Genomic DNA, 17,384 nt, shown 5'->3' with positions numbered 1-17,384 from the left:
TGCCAGTCTCAACATCAGTTAGATGTCATTTTACCTAAGTCTGAATCAGCCTGCCACAATCCGCAATCCCCATTCCTCTGATGCTAGACAGGAAAAAAAGGGGAGAAATGAATGAGGGGGAGGGAGAGGAGAAAGAAGAGAAGGGAGAGAAGGGTGGGGAGTCTGTAATAGGATTTCAGTAGCATCCAGTTAACTTCCACCACCTGGACTTAGTTGGTAATTTGATATGCCCCATCAATAGGATTCATTTAGCTCACCGCAGCATTACCATTGCCATTCATTTAATTTGACTTTTTCAAAAATATATTGATTTATTTCTCCCTCCACATTTTCTCACTCGTCCTGATCCTAATCACAGTGGAGGAATGAGGGAAGGGGTGTTCCAAAATATTCTAGCTGTAAAAAGTAGACCAGACCAGAGGAGGTGAAACGCCAGACACCATGACTTTCCTCTGCGCTCCAGGCAGAGCTTAATGTTTCGGGCCTGGCAGCATCCCTATGGGGAGAACCATAATGTCCTCCCAGATTAGAGGCTGGCACTCCTCGGAGCTGCTGCCTTTTATCGGGAACTTTGTTACCACAACATGGGATCATCTGCAGGATATTAAAGCTGCCTTATTTCCTAACTGTAATGTTAATCTTTTGTGATTTTGTGTGTTATCTGTGTTGCTCTGACAACCTCCATCTGAGATTTTGCTTCAGTTACAGGTTTATATTTTTCAGTCTTTTTCATGCAACATGTGGCAGAAATGATTGGAAAGGGGTTGTTTTTATTGCTTTAAACGTCACGTCTAGCTGGATTCTAATAAGTATAATCACATACAAACCCAGGCTTGTGATGGTTTTGTGTTGAAAATTTTTTTTTGTAAAATTGTATTCTGCCATTCTTGAAGGCCGGACAGGGTGTTAAGTTTCTTTGTCTTAATCGAAATGCAAATAATTTTTTTTCTGTGTATTTGAACGTCTCATATCTTTACAGCTGCTGATTTTCTCATTGTCTTCTTCCAACCATCGTTTTTGCATTATATGTTTTCACTTCGGTGATATGTTGCACTACTACAAACAAAACACCCGAAAGGGTATTTTAGAAAAACTAAAATAAAAACTACGTTAGGGAAAACAGTGGTTAAAGACTGTGGCAAGACCAAAATTATTGCAATAAAGCAATAATCTTACACTCTCATTGACTTTGGAATGGTTGCTTCCAAGACAGGGACAAGGCTGCAACCACCGCTTCCTTGGTGCAAGAGTTGGCAGTTTGTCTTGTAATCGGAAGGTTGCCGATTCAAGCCCCGGCTCCAAGAATCTCTGTCGTTGTGCAAGACACTTCACCCGTTGCCTACTGGTGGTGGTCAGAGGGCCCGGTGGCGCCAGTGTCCGGCAGCCTCGCCTCTGTCAGTGCGCCCCAGGGCCGCTGTGGCTACAATGTAGCTGCCATCACCAGTGTGTGAATGTGTGAATGACTGAATGTAGTGTAAAGCGCTTTGGGGTCCATAGGGACTAAGTAAAGTGCTATACAAATACAGGCCATTTACCATTTGCTTTAAGACGTTTCACCTCTCATCTGAGAAGCTTCTTCAGTTCAAGGGTCAAATGGTGGAGAGTCCCATGGGAGTGTCTCCCCAAGAGGGACATGGACCCCCTATTGATCCTCTACCTAATCACACAAGCTGAGGTGTGAAAACGGGCGTAGGGCACAATCAGCCAAGGTTTCAGGTGAACTCATTGTGAAACCTAGCCCCACCCTATCATGTGACTTAGTGAGGTCAAATGGCCCAGGATGTGAGTGGGAGTTAAGGCGTCTGGGAAGGGATCTCTGGGTTATAGATGGCAGACAGTTGGTGTCGTAAGCTGGCGGTGGCTTACCTTACCTTTGACTCTTCGGATAGCTCCTGGAGGGAAGATGCAGGGAGCATCCCAACCATCTTTTAATCAAATTTTGAATTTGGGATCTCAGCTTGACAGAAAAGTTGCCAAACCATGTACTGATACTATAACAGATAACAGAGTCAACAGTTGCTGTATAAGTAGTATAAAAAATATAGTTCAATCACAGATATAGTTTGCGATTAAATGGGGCAAGTTGTCAGTTACATCCAATCTGTTTTTTCTAATATTATATATTAGAAAAAACACACTTATAATAATAAGTGTGATTAAAAAAAATAACACATCTGATACCATCTGTTACAAATCTGTTTCCATTTTCATACAGAGAAATTCACGTTAAGCAGAACTGAAGATCGACTGCTTCCACTCAAATCCCAGCCGAATTTCACAGATTTGAAACTGAAATTCAGAATTTCCTCCACAAACAGTGACATGCATCGCAGAGTTGCATTCATCCGTGCAAACTAATTCGTATTGATTCCAACATGTTGGCGATCTTTCTGCATTTAAAAATTAGATGGCAGTTATTTGCAAACTTTCTCCAGTCAATCTAAGAGCGACTGAAGTTTGTCCAAGTTGGTTCCAATTGCTTGGAGACAGGTTGAAGTTGCTGAATGCTTATCCTCTGGGCAACCAGGTGGTCCCTGTAATTACTTCCAATCAGTCACCAAACACAAAAAATAATCCTTGCATCACTGGAAACTAGACATTTTATTCAGTTGTGACTAAGCCATAAAACTCATCAGAATTACTGCAATTATATTTTTTAACGTACAAAACGAATTAAAGTTAATCTCTACACAAGCACACAGAGGCTCCGTGTTCGTTAAGTTAGGGAAGTGTGTCTGACTTGTTTGATTTATATACTGCATTATTCTACTGTTATAAGACAGACTAGAATTACTGACTCACACATATAGTTCTTATACACACACTGAACATTCTGGACATTGTTTTGACTTCGTCACTTAAATCACTTTAAGCATATTTGCACTGCACAAGACACTAAATAATGTGGATTGCACAACACTGGACATTATATTCTTCATTTCCAGTTAATATTTGTACAGCTGTTGTTATTGTGTATATATATATATTTATATTTATATTTCTTCATACATTCTTATATATTTCCATACTGTGTATTGTGTATTTTGTTGTACAGTTATTTTATTTTCAACTTTAATTTATATATTTTATCTTATTCTTTCCCAGTTAAATTTACCCTTCATTCTAATTTGTGTTGTACAGTTATTTCATTTTTAACTTAAATTTTTATATTTTATTTTATTTTATTCCTTCCTAGTTAAATTTACCCCTTTTTAATTTTCATATTTATTTCCTATCTTATTCATAGCCTCTTCTTTTTTTCTTTAGGTCACGAGCAGTTGTCTAAGCATTTCACTCCATATCGTACTGTGTATGACTGTGTATGTGACAAATAAAATTTGAATTTGAATTTGAATTTGAACTAACACTGAAAGTAATAGAAAAAAATAGTTAAAAGTATACACTCTTTGAAACTGAAACTAAGCTGATTTGAAAACCAGAATTTAAAAACTAAAAAACACCCCTTTAAAACCCTTATGATAACTCTGTCTGGAACCCACTTGTCTTTATGCTGCTACTAGCTTTGAGAATTTTTAATGTTTTTTCTTTCAGAGGGTCATTTTCAATGTGGTCAACTTCTCCAAGACAAAGAGCCTGTACAGAGACGGCATGTCCCCTGTAGTGAAGTCTACCAGCAGGCCAAAATGGTAAGTTTGCAACGACATAAGCAGCATTCCTAGACGCAATATGTTAAAAAATTAGTGCTCTGATTGTTGTTTAATAATGTCCTACTAGAACAGAGTATTTATAGACTTTCTGCAACTTTAAAATACTTTTCTTCTCCACCTGGCAGCTGACCCACACATTCCTAAGCACATAGACAGACACACACACACCCTAAAGACTGATACTTTAGATTTCCAGAGTGGATGCGTCTGGGTGCATTAGCATGTGATCCATTGGTTGCCAGTATGATGGCTGTCTGATGTAATAACGCTTGACTGATGGATGCAGAAATGTGTGTGTATGGTTGCATGCATATATATATATGTGTGTGTGTGTGTGCGTGTGAATGGATAGGTATGGCAGGAGGGAACAGGGAGGGTGCGGTGGGGTTGGGCGTAGCGTCTGCCAAGCAGACTGGTGTATCCAGTGGGGCGAAGAACAGGATAGCGTGATGAAGTGTTGCCATCCAAGAGAAGCCCTGACATCTGTCATCAGTTGATGGAGGGCATCCGCAGAAACGCCAGGCATCTGCCACCCTGAGCTGTGTGCGTCTGCTAGCCTAGCGCTCGCACCGACCATGCCGTAGCATGCCGGTCGCAGGCTAATGGGAAGAGACAATGGGCACGACACCAGAGAAGTGGAAAGATGAACTGCTGTCTGCAGTACAGTACAGAACAACACGATGGAGCTTAGCTCGGCCTCCTGGCTCCTTCTGTTTTGATTTTATGTAGTAGTTGCAAGTTTGTCTGTTGTGCGTGTAGGGGTATGGCTTTATCACAGCGCACCAGCCTCTCCCATTGTCTCCTCCTGCCACTGACTGATTTACAAGTGAAGCTAGCAGCCGTCTGCTTTAAAATCTGTGTTGTTGTTTTTTTCAGGTAAGTTTATTTATACTACCGAATAGGCTACTGTGACGACAGTTTAAATCGACAGTAATTTATATGATAATTTCAGGTAATTAATGTCCCAGGTGACGAAAACCTGGTTCTGCATAGCCTTAACTTCTCATTTGACATAATCTTGAATTGCTGAGGAGTTAATCTGCGCAGAGCTCTCATTGGGTCATTTAGTTCCCAAAGCTTTTCTAAATACTCTAATCATGCAACCTTGCCCATGTTTATGTTCCAATCGGCGCTCATAAAAAAGTGTTTAAGTGACGGACGCAGCAGGAGGTGACGTTACTGAGGCCTGACTCCATTTACCTCCTCACGCTAATACTGTTTTAACCACTCCTCTCAGCACTGTGGCGTCTAAGGGGGCATAATGTCTCCTGCACTCGTAGAGACTTTTCCACTGTCAGGGGCGTCCAGGACCACAGCTGACATTGTTTGTGTCCCCACAAAGTGGTCAAGATGCTTTTAACACAACCTCCTCTATTTGACTTTCCATGAGCACAACAAAGCGCAGACAGCTCCTAAAGTAGCAATCTTCTTTTTGACAGCTACAGATATGGAATAAATAAAAAGGCAGAGCATGGAGAGCTTCGCCTGTCTGATCCAAACTCACACAAGACAGGATGAAGAAGGTACGAGAGAGAGAAAGAGAGAGAGAGATGGAAAGAGAGAGGGAGACTTGCAGAAAAAGACAGAAAGGATAGAGGAAGAAAAACACAAAGTACAAGAAAGAGATTACTGAGACAGGTAGACAGGGGAGGGGAGCGGGGAAAGGTTGCCCTCCGACTCCCACCGCCCACCACCCAATGTCTGTATTTATCAAAAGAATCGTCAGTATTAGCTCAGGAGTTGAAGCCTTTATCTCCCTGTGCAGGTGCCTTATGTCCTGGGGCCCCAGCATCGTTTGGTGCTAGAGGCTGCAGGGCTCAGCTTGCTTCGGCTAAGCTGGGCATTTCAGAGAGAGACAACTGGCAGATTATAGTCCAGCAGGACGTTTGTTGCTACAGGTGGAAGGATCTGTCCTCCATCCCTTACTCCATCCCATTTTCGTCCATGACTCCTCCAGCTGTGAGAAACAGAGCTATAGGTTGCAAATATGTTGTTGAATAAACTAATTTAAAATGACTACAGTTTACATTAATCCTTATATGATTGCCAAGGAAGTTTTTCAAGATTGAGTTGACCATCAGCTTTAGCAAAGAGGTTCCTGTTTTATTTGGTACTGCAATTTGGCTCGTGGAATTACAAATCGATTTAAAGTTCAGTGTTTGCAAGTCAAAGGAAAGAGAGTGAGCCATATTTTCTCGTACTAGTCTGTCGAACACAACAGCCCCCTTGGTGACACTAGGTGCCAACCGCACTCCCTGCGGTCTGCTAGTTGTTAGACTGCTAGAGCAAAGAATTGCTCAGCATCCTTATTTTCTGGGATAAGCTAATTAGAAAGTCAAAGAGCGTGGTGTAATGCAGCTGCTGGAGGCCAGAATGCCGTGGGGTGGGGTAATGGCCAAGACGGTTGCATGAGACTGACTGCATCAACCGGCAGATGCCTCATGCAGAGTCTCGTGTGGGAGTGGGGTAAGACTAGAGAGCACAGGACGACGGCACAGAAAGTGGAAGATATTAGAGGGCTACTGCTAGCAGTTATTTTTGTTTCATTTAACATGCAGATTTTAAAAAAAGTTTAAATGTTAATAAGTCACAGAGTCCAGCGCAACCACTTCAGAAGTCTTGTTTTATTTATCCAACAGTCCAGCCCTCAAACATCAGTTTGTAGTGTGAATTCTCACATTTATGAACCTCAGAGTGGAGATTGTTTGGTTGATAAGTGATCGATTAACTTTATGATCAATAACTCTGATCTGGGCTACAATACAGCAATTAGTCTAGCAACTGAGTGGCTTTATAACCAGCCAGTGTCATAAATAAAGTTTTGTTTTGTAAATTCTTTAAGCTTTACAATATACAGCAGATAATTTAGATTTTACATTTGTTTTGGATATTATTGTGAATTTGAATTCCCCCCAAAAAGATCTGCAGTGTGCCTTTTAATTAACTTTCCAGTTTTTCGACACTCAGTAGGTATATGGATAAAAATAGCTACACCTCTAACTGAGCCAGCAGATGAACAGTCAGAGTTGGAGGAAATAGGTTGCCAAATATTGCTTCTAAAGTTAGAACCAGTCAACCTTGGGCAAGGGTAAATGCTTTTTTCCCCTTTTCTTTATAGAAGTCAACAATAAAACAGAAGCCTGCTTTTCAAGCAATTGTGCTCAGCTCCAAGAGACAGACAGAGTTAGTCAGTCGATGAGTCAGTCAGTGTCGTTTTGCTTCTCAGCCACAATCCTTCCTGTAAGCGTGTGATGCAATAGCTTAGTGAAATTCTATTTGGAGATGTCTGTCTCTCCATCCGGGTGAGTGTTAGCAGTAATTGTTCTGTCAATCAGCAATGCTGCGTCTCGCTTGTTTTCCTCACCACCTGGTATGTCCTGGCAGAGGGTGAGGGGCAAGGAGAGGTGAGACACGGGGAATAACGAAGAAAGGATACCTCCATCGCTCTATGTGTCGCTCCCTGCTCACCTTTGGATGTCTTTACAGTGTTATATTTGTCCTCTTGTGTTTCCGTTCTCACCTCCCTCTTATGTCCCATGTTTTCCTTGGTTTGTCTTACTTCTGATTTCTTTAATTCAGTTTCTTTTATGCTCACTTTTCCCCGTTGTCTTGTCATCTCAACTTTTTGCATAACTTTAATTTACCATATTTTTCGGACCATAAGGCGCGTTAAGCGAAACAAAACAGTCAGATAAGTCAAACTTTTCTCAACTCATTCTTCTTGCTTCCTCCACTTCTGCACCATTGATTCATTAATGTTGAATTCTCTCACAGCTGCTCTATTCCCATGTTGTTGCAGTATATTAATGACTAACCTCGTATTGTGGATGGATTATCTCAGTTCTCCTGACTGAAGTTTGGTCCGTTTACAGCATCGTGCCATGCGATGGCATTTGTCCCTGACCATCGGGAACCCTCACGTTAACTTTTATAGAGTGGAAAAAGGTTAGCATTCATCCTCTAGCTTCACTGTGTTTGTGTTATGCTAACATAGCAGCATCATGAAGCACATCATTATATACCAGCTAGCCCAACTTTAGTAAACCTACAAACCTCACTGCGGTTTAGTTTTCTGTCTTGATTTATGTTGGAAGTGATAGCAGAGCTGTACGTTTTAATTTATTCAGAAATCTCTTAGTCAGAACATGCTTTTGTCACGGGGCCGAGTGGCCTGTACTGAACAGGACTCAGGTGCAGAAACCCAGAGCAGAGATGGCAGATGATGTGACAATTTATTAGGCGTAGTGCAAAAAACGTAGCAAAGACAAAAAACAATAAGACGTGGAGTTTGACGAGGCGTGGCCTGGGAAACGTGGCTAGGGCGAGGGAATGAGGCCTGAGATGTAGAGTGGAGCTGAGCAGGGAACAGTCACACTGAAGAGAGAAGATAGTGGAGTTAGGGAGGTAGTGGAGGCAGCTCTGAAGTGGCAAGTTGTAAGGGTGGTAATTCTTACTTGCAGTAGGGGACATGGAGTGTTGAGAGGGGGGTGAGAGAATCCAGGGAGGGCTGAGTGGCGTGGAAAGGCTGACCTGAGATCCGGGGCTTCAGATGGAGTGTGATGGCAGGAGGGCAGGCAGGTGAGGCACAGAGGGATTTTCAAAATGATTGCTTGGTATCCTGAGTCTGGAGGTGGAGCGTGAGCCAAGGTGAATACAGCAACTGCAGCACAAGAGAGTCTGGTTAACAAGATAAATCACAGCAAGAACTTGAAGTATAAGGCCTGTTACCAACATGTGTTGATGACGAACTGGCAGCGAATGAACATCAATGTGTGGCTTAAATCCCTCTGGCTTGATTGCCTGCAATAGGCTCCAGGTGTGCAGGAGCTGGAGGAGTTGGCCCTGCCCAGGGGCGGATCCCAGGTAGGTTCAGGAGCCTTATGGAAATTCCAGCCACCCACTGTAGACCATGACAGTTATATCATGTTTAGGTGGAAACTAGCGAGCTAACTTCCTGTTAACTTCTAACGCTGATAAAATTTCATGAATTCTGTTTTCATGGATGCCTGGATGTTAAACGTAATTGTTACACCTGGTGAAGCAGCAAAGTTGATCATTTTTTTAAAAAGATGAAAGAATTTAGACCGTTTTTAACTCTTAGTGATGCCGCAGTGTTCGTTTGACTTTGGGACATGAAGTGGACAGACTTTTGGACTCTGCTACTCTGCGAGGCTCCTGACTACGGTAGCCGTAATGCTCCAACAATCCATCAAGCGGAGCGGCTTCATAGCTTACCAAAGTTGTACTAAAACATTTTTTGACAGATCTGTGAGTGCCGTGTACCACATAAAATCGGTTCAAGGTCAGTAAGCACAACCAGAATTCATACATAAGGCGCACCGGATTATGAGGCACAAAATTTTAGTTTTAAGTGCGCCTTATAGCCCAAAAAATACGATACACATCTTCCTTCCCTCAGCTGCATTTCAGGTATTGGGATTTTCAATGGCTCTGTAAACTGCACTGTCATAATGTCTTAGTAAGAACTCATAAATAGCCGCACTGTTTATGTTTCATATGCTTGAAAGGGAAAAAAGTATCAGCCACTATAACTGCTATTTAAATCTCCAAATATCGGTACTGGTATTGTTCTTAAAAGCACCTGTTTACCCATCCAGAAGATATGGAGTAACAGTAATTTTGATTTACCACCTACCAAGTATATTAATTTTTTATTTTATTTTTTTTAACAGCTGAAAACTTGACAGCAGCTCATCCAAGACCTTGTCTCTCTGCTGCAGCTTGAAGACACTGTGAGAGTGAAGTAAAATTATAATGCTGAGGACTGGAAGTGAGTTGAAAGTCTTACTGTAGGGTGACAGTTTTCTGGGGTTTTTCCAGTAAAAATGTCCCCTTTCACATACAAATAGCTACGTAATCCACAGTTAATCTTTAATACCTGGTTATAAATGCAATAATATTGACTGGATTTGAGAGGATTTGTAGCATCAAATATCCAAGTCAGGCGCTCCCATTTCACTCAAACCAACAGTTTTATTGTTTATTGTGTTTTAAAATTACAATTAAGCTTATTAGAAATGTAGAAAAAGAAAATCACAGAAAAAAATCAGCACCAAACTGGGAGAACTAGCCCTTCTTAGAGTTTGTACTTGTAAGGCCTGCAGTACGAAGGAAATTGCACCTGTCAAGCTCATAAAGAAACCTCTCATCCAGCACCTGACACACATCCCAGACCTCTAACTGCCGTAGCGCTGAACTGAGCCATTTGGGTCTGAAAATGTGTAATAGTAGCGAGGGAGATGGTCCCTCTACTGAGGACAGAGTGTCAGGCAATGAATTGAAGACAGACAGACTGTAAAGCTTGTGCCAGAACCACAGCAGAAAGGCCTGACTCCTCTTTACATTCAGTGTGTCCGCACTCCTCTTGCCTCTCCTCCCCAGCCACTGAGCCACTTGCACAATTAACCATGTGGCATGCCTTTTTAATAATAGACCTTTTAATTGTCGGCGAATGAAGAGTGATGTAAAATAGCTAATAGCTTGTGCTAATTAATGGGGGAATTGAACGCTTGTTAATTAAGGGCAAACAGGACAAGGACCGGCTCGGGTAATTTGAGCAATAAAACCGAGACTAACGATTGATTTCCAAACAGACTCGCTTCATAAAAACATCAAGCGACCCCGGCTTTGCTGTTTGAAAACACTCGCCCCACCGTATCCTCCAACCACAGTCACACGCATATAAGTATACACTGAGGAAATATAAACAGACATGTCCTGGCTTCCTACATATGACTCCCAGTAGATGTGATATAACAAGACAAATAGTGTCTTCAGAATGCAATATAAAGATTATTAGCCATAACAAGTGTCTCGGCGGTATTATACAATGTCCGATTTGCTTGTTTCACACTAAAACTCACTATGTTAAATTGAGTAATTCCACGTCTAGTTATGATATTTAGTACTTGCCCAGTTCTCAGTTTGCACATGTCCCTATGGTCATACTTAGACATGAGCCATGGCGATCACATCCACTATCTTCCTCGAGAGACCCGAGGAGCTTTACTGTCTTTTCACATCCATATTTCTCAATTTCAGATCTTTACTGCATTGTTCTACTGTACCATCATTTTTATTACACCTACAGTATACTGTGCCTGCAGCTACTATCTCGATGTTGCTGGCCTGTGTGTTTAATTTAAAATACAGACTGCGTTCGGTGCTGTTTCTCTACTCTCAGGTCCGTTTTGGAAAGGTGAACCGTAGCAATCATTTGACCGTCTGTGGGTTTTCATATAAGAATTTTAAATTAAAAAAATGCTTTTTATGATGTTTCTCTCTGTCAACATTGTCCGCGATAAGGGAGATGGACACAATCTTTTAATAAAAACCCGAAAAAGTGAAACGCACACACTTGTAATTATCTGTGACTGGATCATCTGAAAAGAGGAAATTGACTGATCTTTGAGTCAGAGTGAATATTTGGAAAGAGAAGAACAGAATACCTGATATACCGGCAAACTTACTCTTGACTCTTACCAAAGTATAGAGTGACGTTCTGGCCACTTGTGCCTTTCCAGTTGTCTTCAAAGAATTGAGAGAGGAAAGTGATCACAAAGCTCTGTTTTATTAGAGGAAATGGCATCGCTCTCATTTTCCTCTTTTAGTTTCCATCTGGGAGCCTTTATTCTTTTTCGGTAGGACCAACTGCGAGACAGAGGGGGAGCAGCTCCAATCAAAACAATCAACAGCACGTGCAGCTTCCTTGTTCACAGAAAGTCATTAGTATGCTGCCAGAGGTGGTGAAAGAGGATTATGTGGGAGAAATAATGGGACAAAATGTAGCAAATAGATTAATAATCTTTTGCATGAGGATAAGGATGTGCACAAGAGTTTGTGTATCTGTGGGCGTGTGCACAATAGCACAAATGCAGTTTTGGGAGAAAGTGTGTGGGTATAGTGGCAGAGAGGCAACTTGCTTCTGACTCTCCATTCAACCCACAAAATGACTTACCTGGACAGTTTTATGTTTGCCTGGAGGAGAATTAAAAAGGCACTTCATTTCCCCTTTTACAGGCTGGGTACGCATGTCAGCGCAGCCCTCCCTGAAAGCGCTCTAATCTAAATGCTTTTGTCAGGGGAGATTTGGTAGATTGCACTAGGCAGAGGTACAAATTGGTTGTGTCATCTTATAATGAACTAGGTGAGGCGTTGCAGTTTTTCTGCAGCCAACAGTCCCCTGATTACTGTATTGTGAGTCACTGCTGCTTTTAGTATCGTAGGCAGAATAGCTCACCTTCACCTCTCTTTGTTCAGGAAACTTGATCTCATGAACATTGCAAAATGTTTTGTCGTAGTAAGCCCAGTGTGACAAAAGACGAATTGTTCAACAGCTTGTCCAAGAGAAATATTATATACGTGCAGCTGGCTTTACATTGCATATGTAGCAGTCCGCCGTGCATGGTGTGCAGAATACTTTGAGATATTTTGAGGCGTTGATGCTTGGCTATAAGTTGTTTGAAGCTTATTGAGTGTGCTCAGCACGTCAGCGCATTGACCCCCTGACTTCAACACAAGCATTTATGGATATCTCAGCAGTTTCACAAAGCCATGCTGTCAGGTGTTTACGGGACATATTAGGACACTCCTGGTTGGTATCTGCATTCTGCCATAGACAGGAATGTGTGAGTGTATGTTTGTGTGTGTGTAGCAGGCGCTGTGATGAATTCAAATGGATCAGCTAAGTCAACAGCGGTGTGGCAGAGGTTCCAGTTTCACTGATGTTTCAGCATGGCGAGATAAAACCAGTCTTCTCGCTCCTTTGGAAAAGGATTTTGATGGAAATCCTCCTGGTTCCCCTAATTGCATTTTTTCATTTCTTGATGACAAGACTTCTCTCTCTTAGCTCATTTGAGAATTTCCCTCTATTGCTTTGTCCACATTTAAATCTGTGCTTAAACTTTTTTGTGTGGCTAGTCACCTTTGTATTATTTATATAAGTTATTGAAATGGGTATCCTCTCTGTGCTGCTCACTGTGTCTGGATGTCAAAGAAGTGAGCGGCGAAATTAAGTGTGAAGTCGGGGGATTCGCCTGTCTCAAAACTCATGACTGGGATTTAATTACTCCGTCCGAGTTAAAGCTACAAAAGGAAAATTATGTAGGGAGCGAGGTGGAAACTGGACAATTTAACATGTGAAAGATGTATTTATTTAGTCTCCCTCCCCTAATTATGTAATATACAACAATCAGACACAAGTTATGTTTATTTTTCAACATTCTTTGATTTTTCCGTCTTCTTGCTGTCACTATCTCGTCACTGGTCCCCTGTTGCTCCTGTGTTTTTCTTACGCTTGCAATGATGATCACATATATCACAGTTTCTATCGACCACTCAAACAGCAGCAGGTGAAGAGTATGTGCATGCAAGCCTGAAGGTAGTGTTTCAAATCAGAGGCACAGCTACATGTAGGAGCATGCTCAGTGTTCACAGGGTTGTACACAGTGAATTTGTTCCCCAAGGTCAGACTGTCGATGGGGAGTTCTGCTTTAATGTCTTTAGGCCTCTGAGGGAGAACATTCAGTACTTGTGTTAGATCCACAGACAGATGGATCTAGTCACCATGACATCACTTATTGGTTAGTGAAGACCTGCTTATGAAGCCTCAAGCTGAGCGCTTTCCACATCTGCAACTTAACTTTTTGAAATCTGAAATCAGACTGAAGACTGAAACTGGTCTAGTGTAAAAAAAAGGGGGTGGAAACACCAAAAGCCACTAAAGTTATGGTAAGACAAGCTGCACCATGAAAAGGAAATTACCCCGTCTCTCCCTCTCTCTCAGGTGTGCCTGTCAGGGTTCATTAGTGGAATTTCTTGCCTTCTTAATGGGGTTGGGAACATCAGTTGTGTTGTGCAGAAGTCAGGTTAGTTCACAGCTGACAGCCCTATTTGACAACTGTTAGAATTCATATTATGACAAGAACCAGTCAGCTAAGTAAAGAGAAACAACAACACATCATTACTTTAAGAACTGAAGGTCAGTCACTCTGGAAAATTACTATAACTTTGAATGTGGCCCCAAGTGCAGTTGCAAAAACCATCAAGCGCTACCAGGAAACTGGCTCACACATGGAGCGGCTGGTCTGATTAGTCCAATTTTGAGATCTTTGGTTCCTCAAGGCCTGGGAGCTTGAGGGTCCTGCGCAGTATCTTTGCTGTTCCTAGGACTGCGCTTTTCTGGACAGAGATCTCCGATGTTGTTCCTGGGATCTGCTGGAGCCACTCGCCTAGTTTGGGAGTCACCGCACCTAGTGCTCCGATTACCACTGGGACCACCGTTACCTTCACCCTCCACATCTTCTCGAGCTCTTCTCTGAGCCCTTGCTATTTCTCGTGTTCCTTCTTCCTGATGTTGCCGTCATTTGGAACCGCTGCATCTATCACTACGGCCGTCTTCTTCTGTTTGTTTACCACCACTATGTCCGGTTGGTTAGCCACCACCGTTTTGTCCGTCTGTATCTGGAAGTCCCACAGGATCTTAGCTCGGTCATTCTCCAACACCCTTGGGGGCGTCTCCCATTTTGACCTCGGGACTTCCAGGCCATACTGAGCACAGATGTGTCTGTATACTTTTCCATGTATGCCCTGCCTGCTAGCATCTTGCACCCTGCTGTTATGTGCTGGATTGTCTCAGGGGAGTCTTTACACAGCCTGCAGCTGAGGTCTTGCCTGGTGTGATAGACCCCAGCCTCTATGGATCTTGTGCTCAGAGCTTGTTCCTGTGCTGCCATGACTAGTGCCTCCGTGCTGTCTTTCAGTCCAGCTTTGTCCAGCCACTGGTAGGATTTCTGGATGTCAGCCACTTCCTCTATCTGCCGGTGGTACATACAGTTCAGGGGCCTGTCCTTCCATGATGGTTCCTCCCCTTCCTTGTCATTCTTGGGTTTCTGCTGCCTGAGGTATTCACCGAGCATGTGGTCTGTTGGGACCATCTTCCTGATGTATTCGTGGATGTTTGTTGCCTCATTCTGGATTGTGGTACTGACACTCACCAGTCGCCAGCCTCCTTCCTTCCTTCAGCATACAGCCTCAGGATGCTGAACTTGGGGTGAAACCCTCCATGTATGGTCAGGAGCTTCCTGGTCTTGATGTCAGTTGTTTTTTCTCCTCCTTATTCCAAATGTTCGAACACTGAGCTACTAATTGTTTCGCCATAAATCTCGATGCTGGGTTTCAAAGATTCCATAGGTCCCTCATTATATTCATGTAAACTCTTCATCTGGGGTTACACGCGTTGTAGCAACGGCGCCCTATTTTCATCTCTTGCTCACAGATGCCGTCTTGTTCCAGTAGCCCACTTCTCATATCCCTGGTTCCTTAACACCTAAGGAACCAACACCTGATGCGGACCTTGTTAATCCGTGTGTGTGTGAGTATTACATTCAATCCTATTGGGTATACATTGGTGATCAGAAATCATCCGTGACTTTCACAAACACTGTAATAAAAGTGGCCTGCAATTGACGTATATTTGCTCAAATATAAACATAATATTCAAGAATCAATCTAGCTGTATCTTTGAGTGAAGTGGCTGGCTGGCTATTGATTAAAATATGCATTTCTGCCTGTTTTGTAATGTCAAATAAATGGCTCAAACTGCAGTACACCAGCAAAGCCATTGTTTTCCTATAGAGAGAGCACTAGAGCAGTGCAGACCAGCCAAGTGGCTTGTGTGGTATGTGTGCTCCTGCCTGGGTGGCCCTGAGTGTGTGCACAACATGTGCACATGGCTTCCTCTGAATGTGTGCATCTGTTTGTACTTGCTTGTGTTTGTGTTTGTCAGCAAGTTTGTTGACAACACTGTAGGACATCAGGGTGGGATTGCTCTGAATGTGAGGAAACAGCTCATCTGAATATAGATGGGTCCCATCTGGAGGAGGTTGGCTTCGGCCCTTCATAATTTTGTAAGCAGCTAAGCATCTGGGGCCCGCTAATGAAACTAAAGGCACAGCAAAAGGCCCTGGGCTACCACCGGCTGCCTGTAGCTGTCAAGAATGGAGGGAGGATGATAGGAATGAGGACGAGTGGAAATATGGATGGAGGGAGACACGAGCCAGGAGGAAAGAGTGTGTTGAGAATATTGGAGGTCTTAAAGAGACCTAGATGGCTCCTTTGAGACAACAAGCAAGAAAGCCAAGTAGGCCATTAGAAAACTGAGCCATAAAATGAAGACAGTGGTGTCTTTATTGTGGCCCATTAACTCGCATGTTCATGTGGAGATAGCTGCACTGTGTGCCACCGTAATGAGCAATATAACGATGCCCCAGCATAGAATGATGCAGTGTTAAAAAAAACACTAGTTAAGTAGAATCATGTTAACTACTAACATCAGCTTTTGTGTGTGGCTTTGGACTCCAGTCGCTTACCTGAATTGTGTGTCTGTCTTACATGTAAATCCCAACTTTTTATTATCTGTTACTTTGTATCACTTCAGCTTTCATTTCTTTTCCTAAAACTGGACCACTTTTCCATAAAGTACTTCTCGAAATTCCTGTGTAGCCTGAAGTATATATATTTCTCCCTCTGCTTGCTTCACAACCTTGCCTTCCCTCCAATAATGTGGATGACCCTGAGCAGCTGTGCTGTCCACAGTGGCTGCTACTTGTGGTTTGCTTAGGGAATGGAAAGCCATAGGCCCTTTTCTTAAACTTTATTATTATTGGTCCTTTATTCCTGTGTCAGTCTGATTTCCCAGTGGAAATGAAATGAAAAAGCAATTGGTTCTCCTTTTTATTACTGTCATCTGTGTTTTCTGGTCCAGAGAGTAAAATTGCTTGATCTCAGAGAGTTGCACTTTTACCCACCCCTGTACGAAGTCACCGTAAAGAAAAACAATAACAGGGAAAACAACAATAAGCATCAAAAAAAAAAAATTACCTGTCAAAATGAGCGTGTCTGAAACTGGAGGGCCGCCAACATGCTGACACCCACCAGTTGTTTATGACGTGATGAGTCAGTTAGTCTGATGGTGGCCTTCTGTATCTGCCAGCTCCCGCAGTTCAGGAAAAGATGTTTAGGAGAGATTAGGATCATAGACGATGAAGGACAGAGATGCCGAAAGCAGAGGTGGAGGGGGGCAGTAAGTCGAGAAAGACAAAAGGCGGAGAGTGAGGAAAAAGTGTTAAAAGATAGATTTGTGGACAAAAAGAAAGACAAAGGATTCCCTTGAGGTTGTGGCTAACCCTAAAGAGGCATCCCGATGGGGGCTCCTCATCCCAGCACCTCAAATCATTTATTCATTGGCTTCATTAAGAAATAAATTCCAAGACTGCTTAAAGATCGATCTCCAGGTCACTTTCTGTCATCGCTATTCCCAATGAAAGCCCCAGTGTGTATTCACTCTCAGCTGTTTATGCGGCGTCTCCATTGTGGATTTTGTGGAACAGTTACTGTTAGCTAAATAGTTAATAGTCATTTCTTGTCGTGTCATTTTACAGACTTCATTAGTACCGCAGCAGACGATCAAAATGAATGACACTCGATAATTTGCGTAAATACTGCATTGCTCTTTGATAAAGCAGACAGTACCCTTCACTGCCAGCCGGTGTCTCAGCAGCATCGTGGGTTTATTTAACTTCATCTAACTTCACATGCAGCACTAGACAATACAACAGAAGAGTGACTGTTCCCTGGACCTTCACACGTGTAATTACAATCGAGGAAGATAATTAAAGAGGCGGAAAGGAAGACAGA

At 42.6% G+C, this 17,384-nt stretch overlaps 1 protein-coding gene across 2 annotated transcripts in view; it reads left to right on the top strand.

The window, feature by feature from the left end:
* Positions 1-17,384, top strand: part of agbl4 (AGBL carboxypeptidase 4) — a 359,352-nt gene that overhangs the window by 144,454 nt on the left and 197,514 nt on the right. For both annotated transcript variants that reach the window (XM_087836562.1, XM_087836561.1), the window contains exon 4: positions 3,553-3,647. In XM_087836562.1, coding sequence (XP_087692688.1) covers positions 3,553-3,647 — 95 coding nt within the window. The remainder of the gene's footprint in view (positions 1-3,552; positions 3,648-17,384) is intronic.

This window comes from Neolamprologus brichardi, chromosome 23, assembly GCF_056152115.1.
Source record: "Neolamprologus brichardi isolate AB-2024 chromosome 23, ASM5615211v1, whole genome shotgun sequence".
NCBI lineage: Eukaryota > Metazoa > Chordata > Actinopteri > Cichliformes > Cichlidae > Neolamprologus > Neolamprologus brichardi.
Note: the sequence above shows the minus strand (reverse complement) of the source record. Positions and strands in the feature narration are given on the sequence as shown.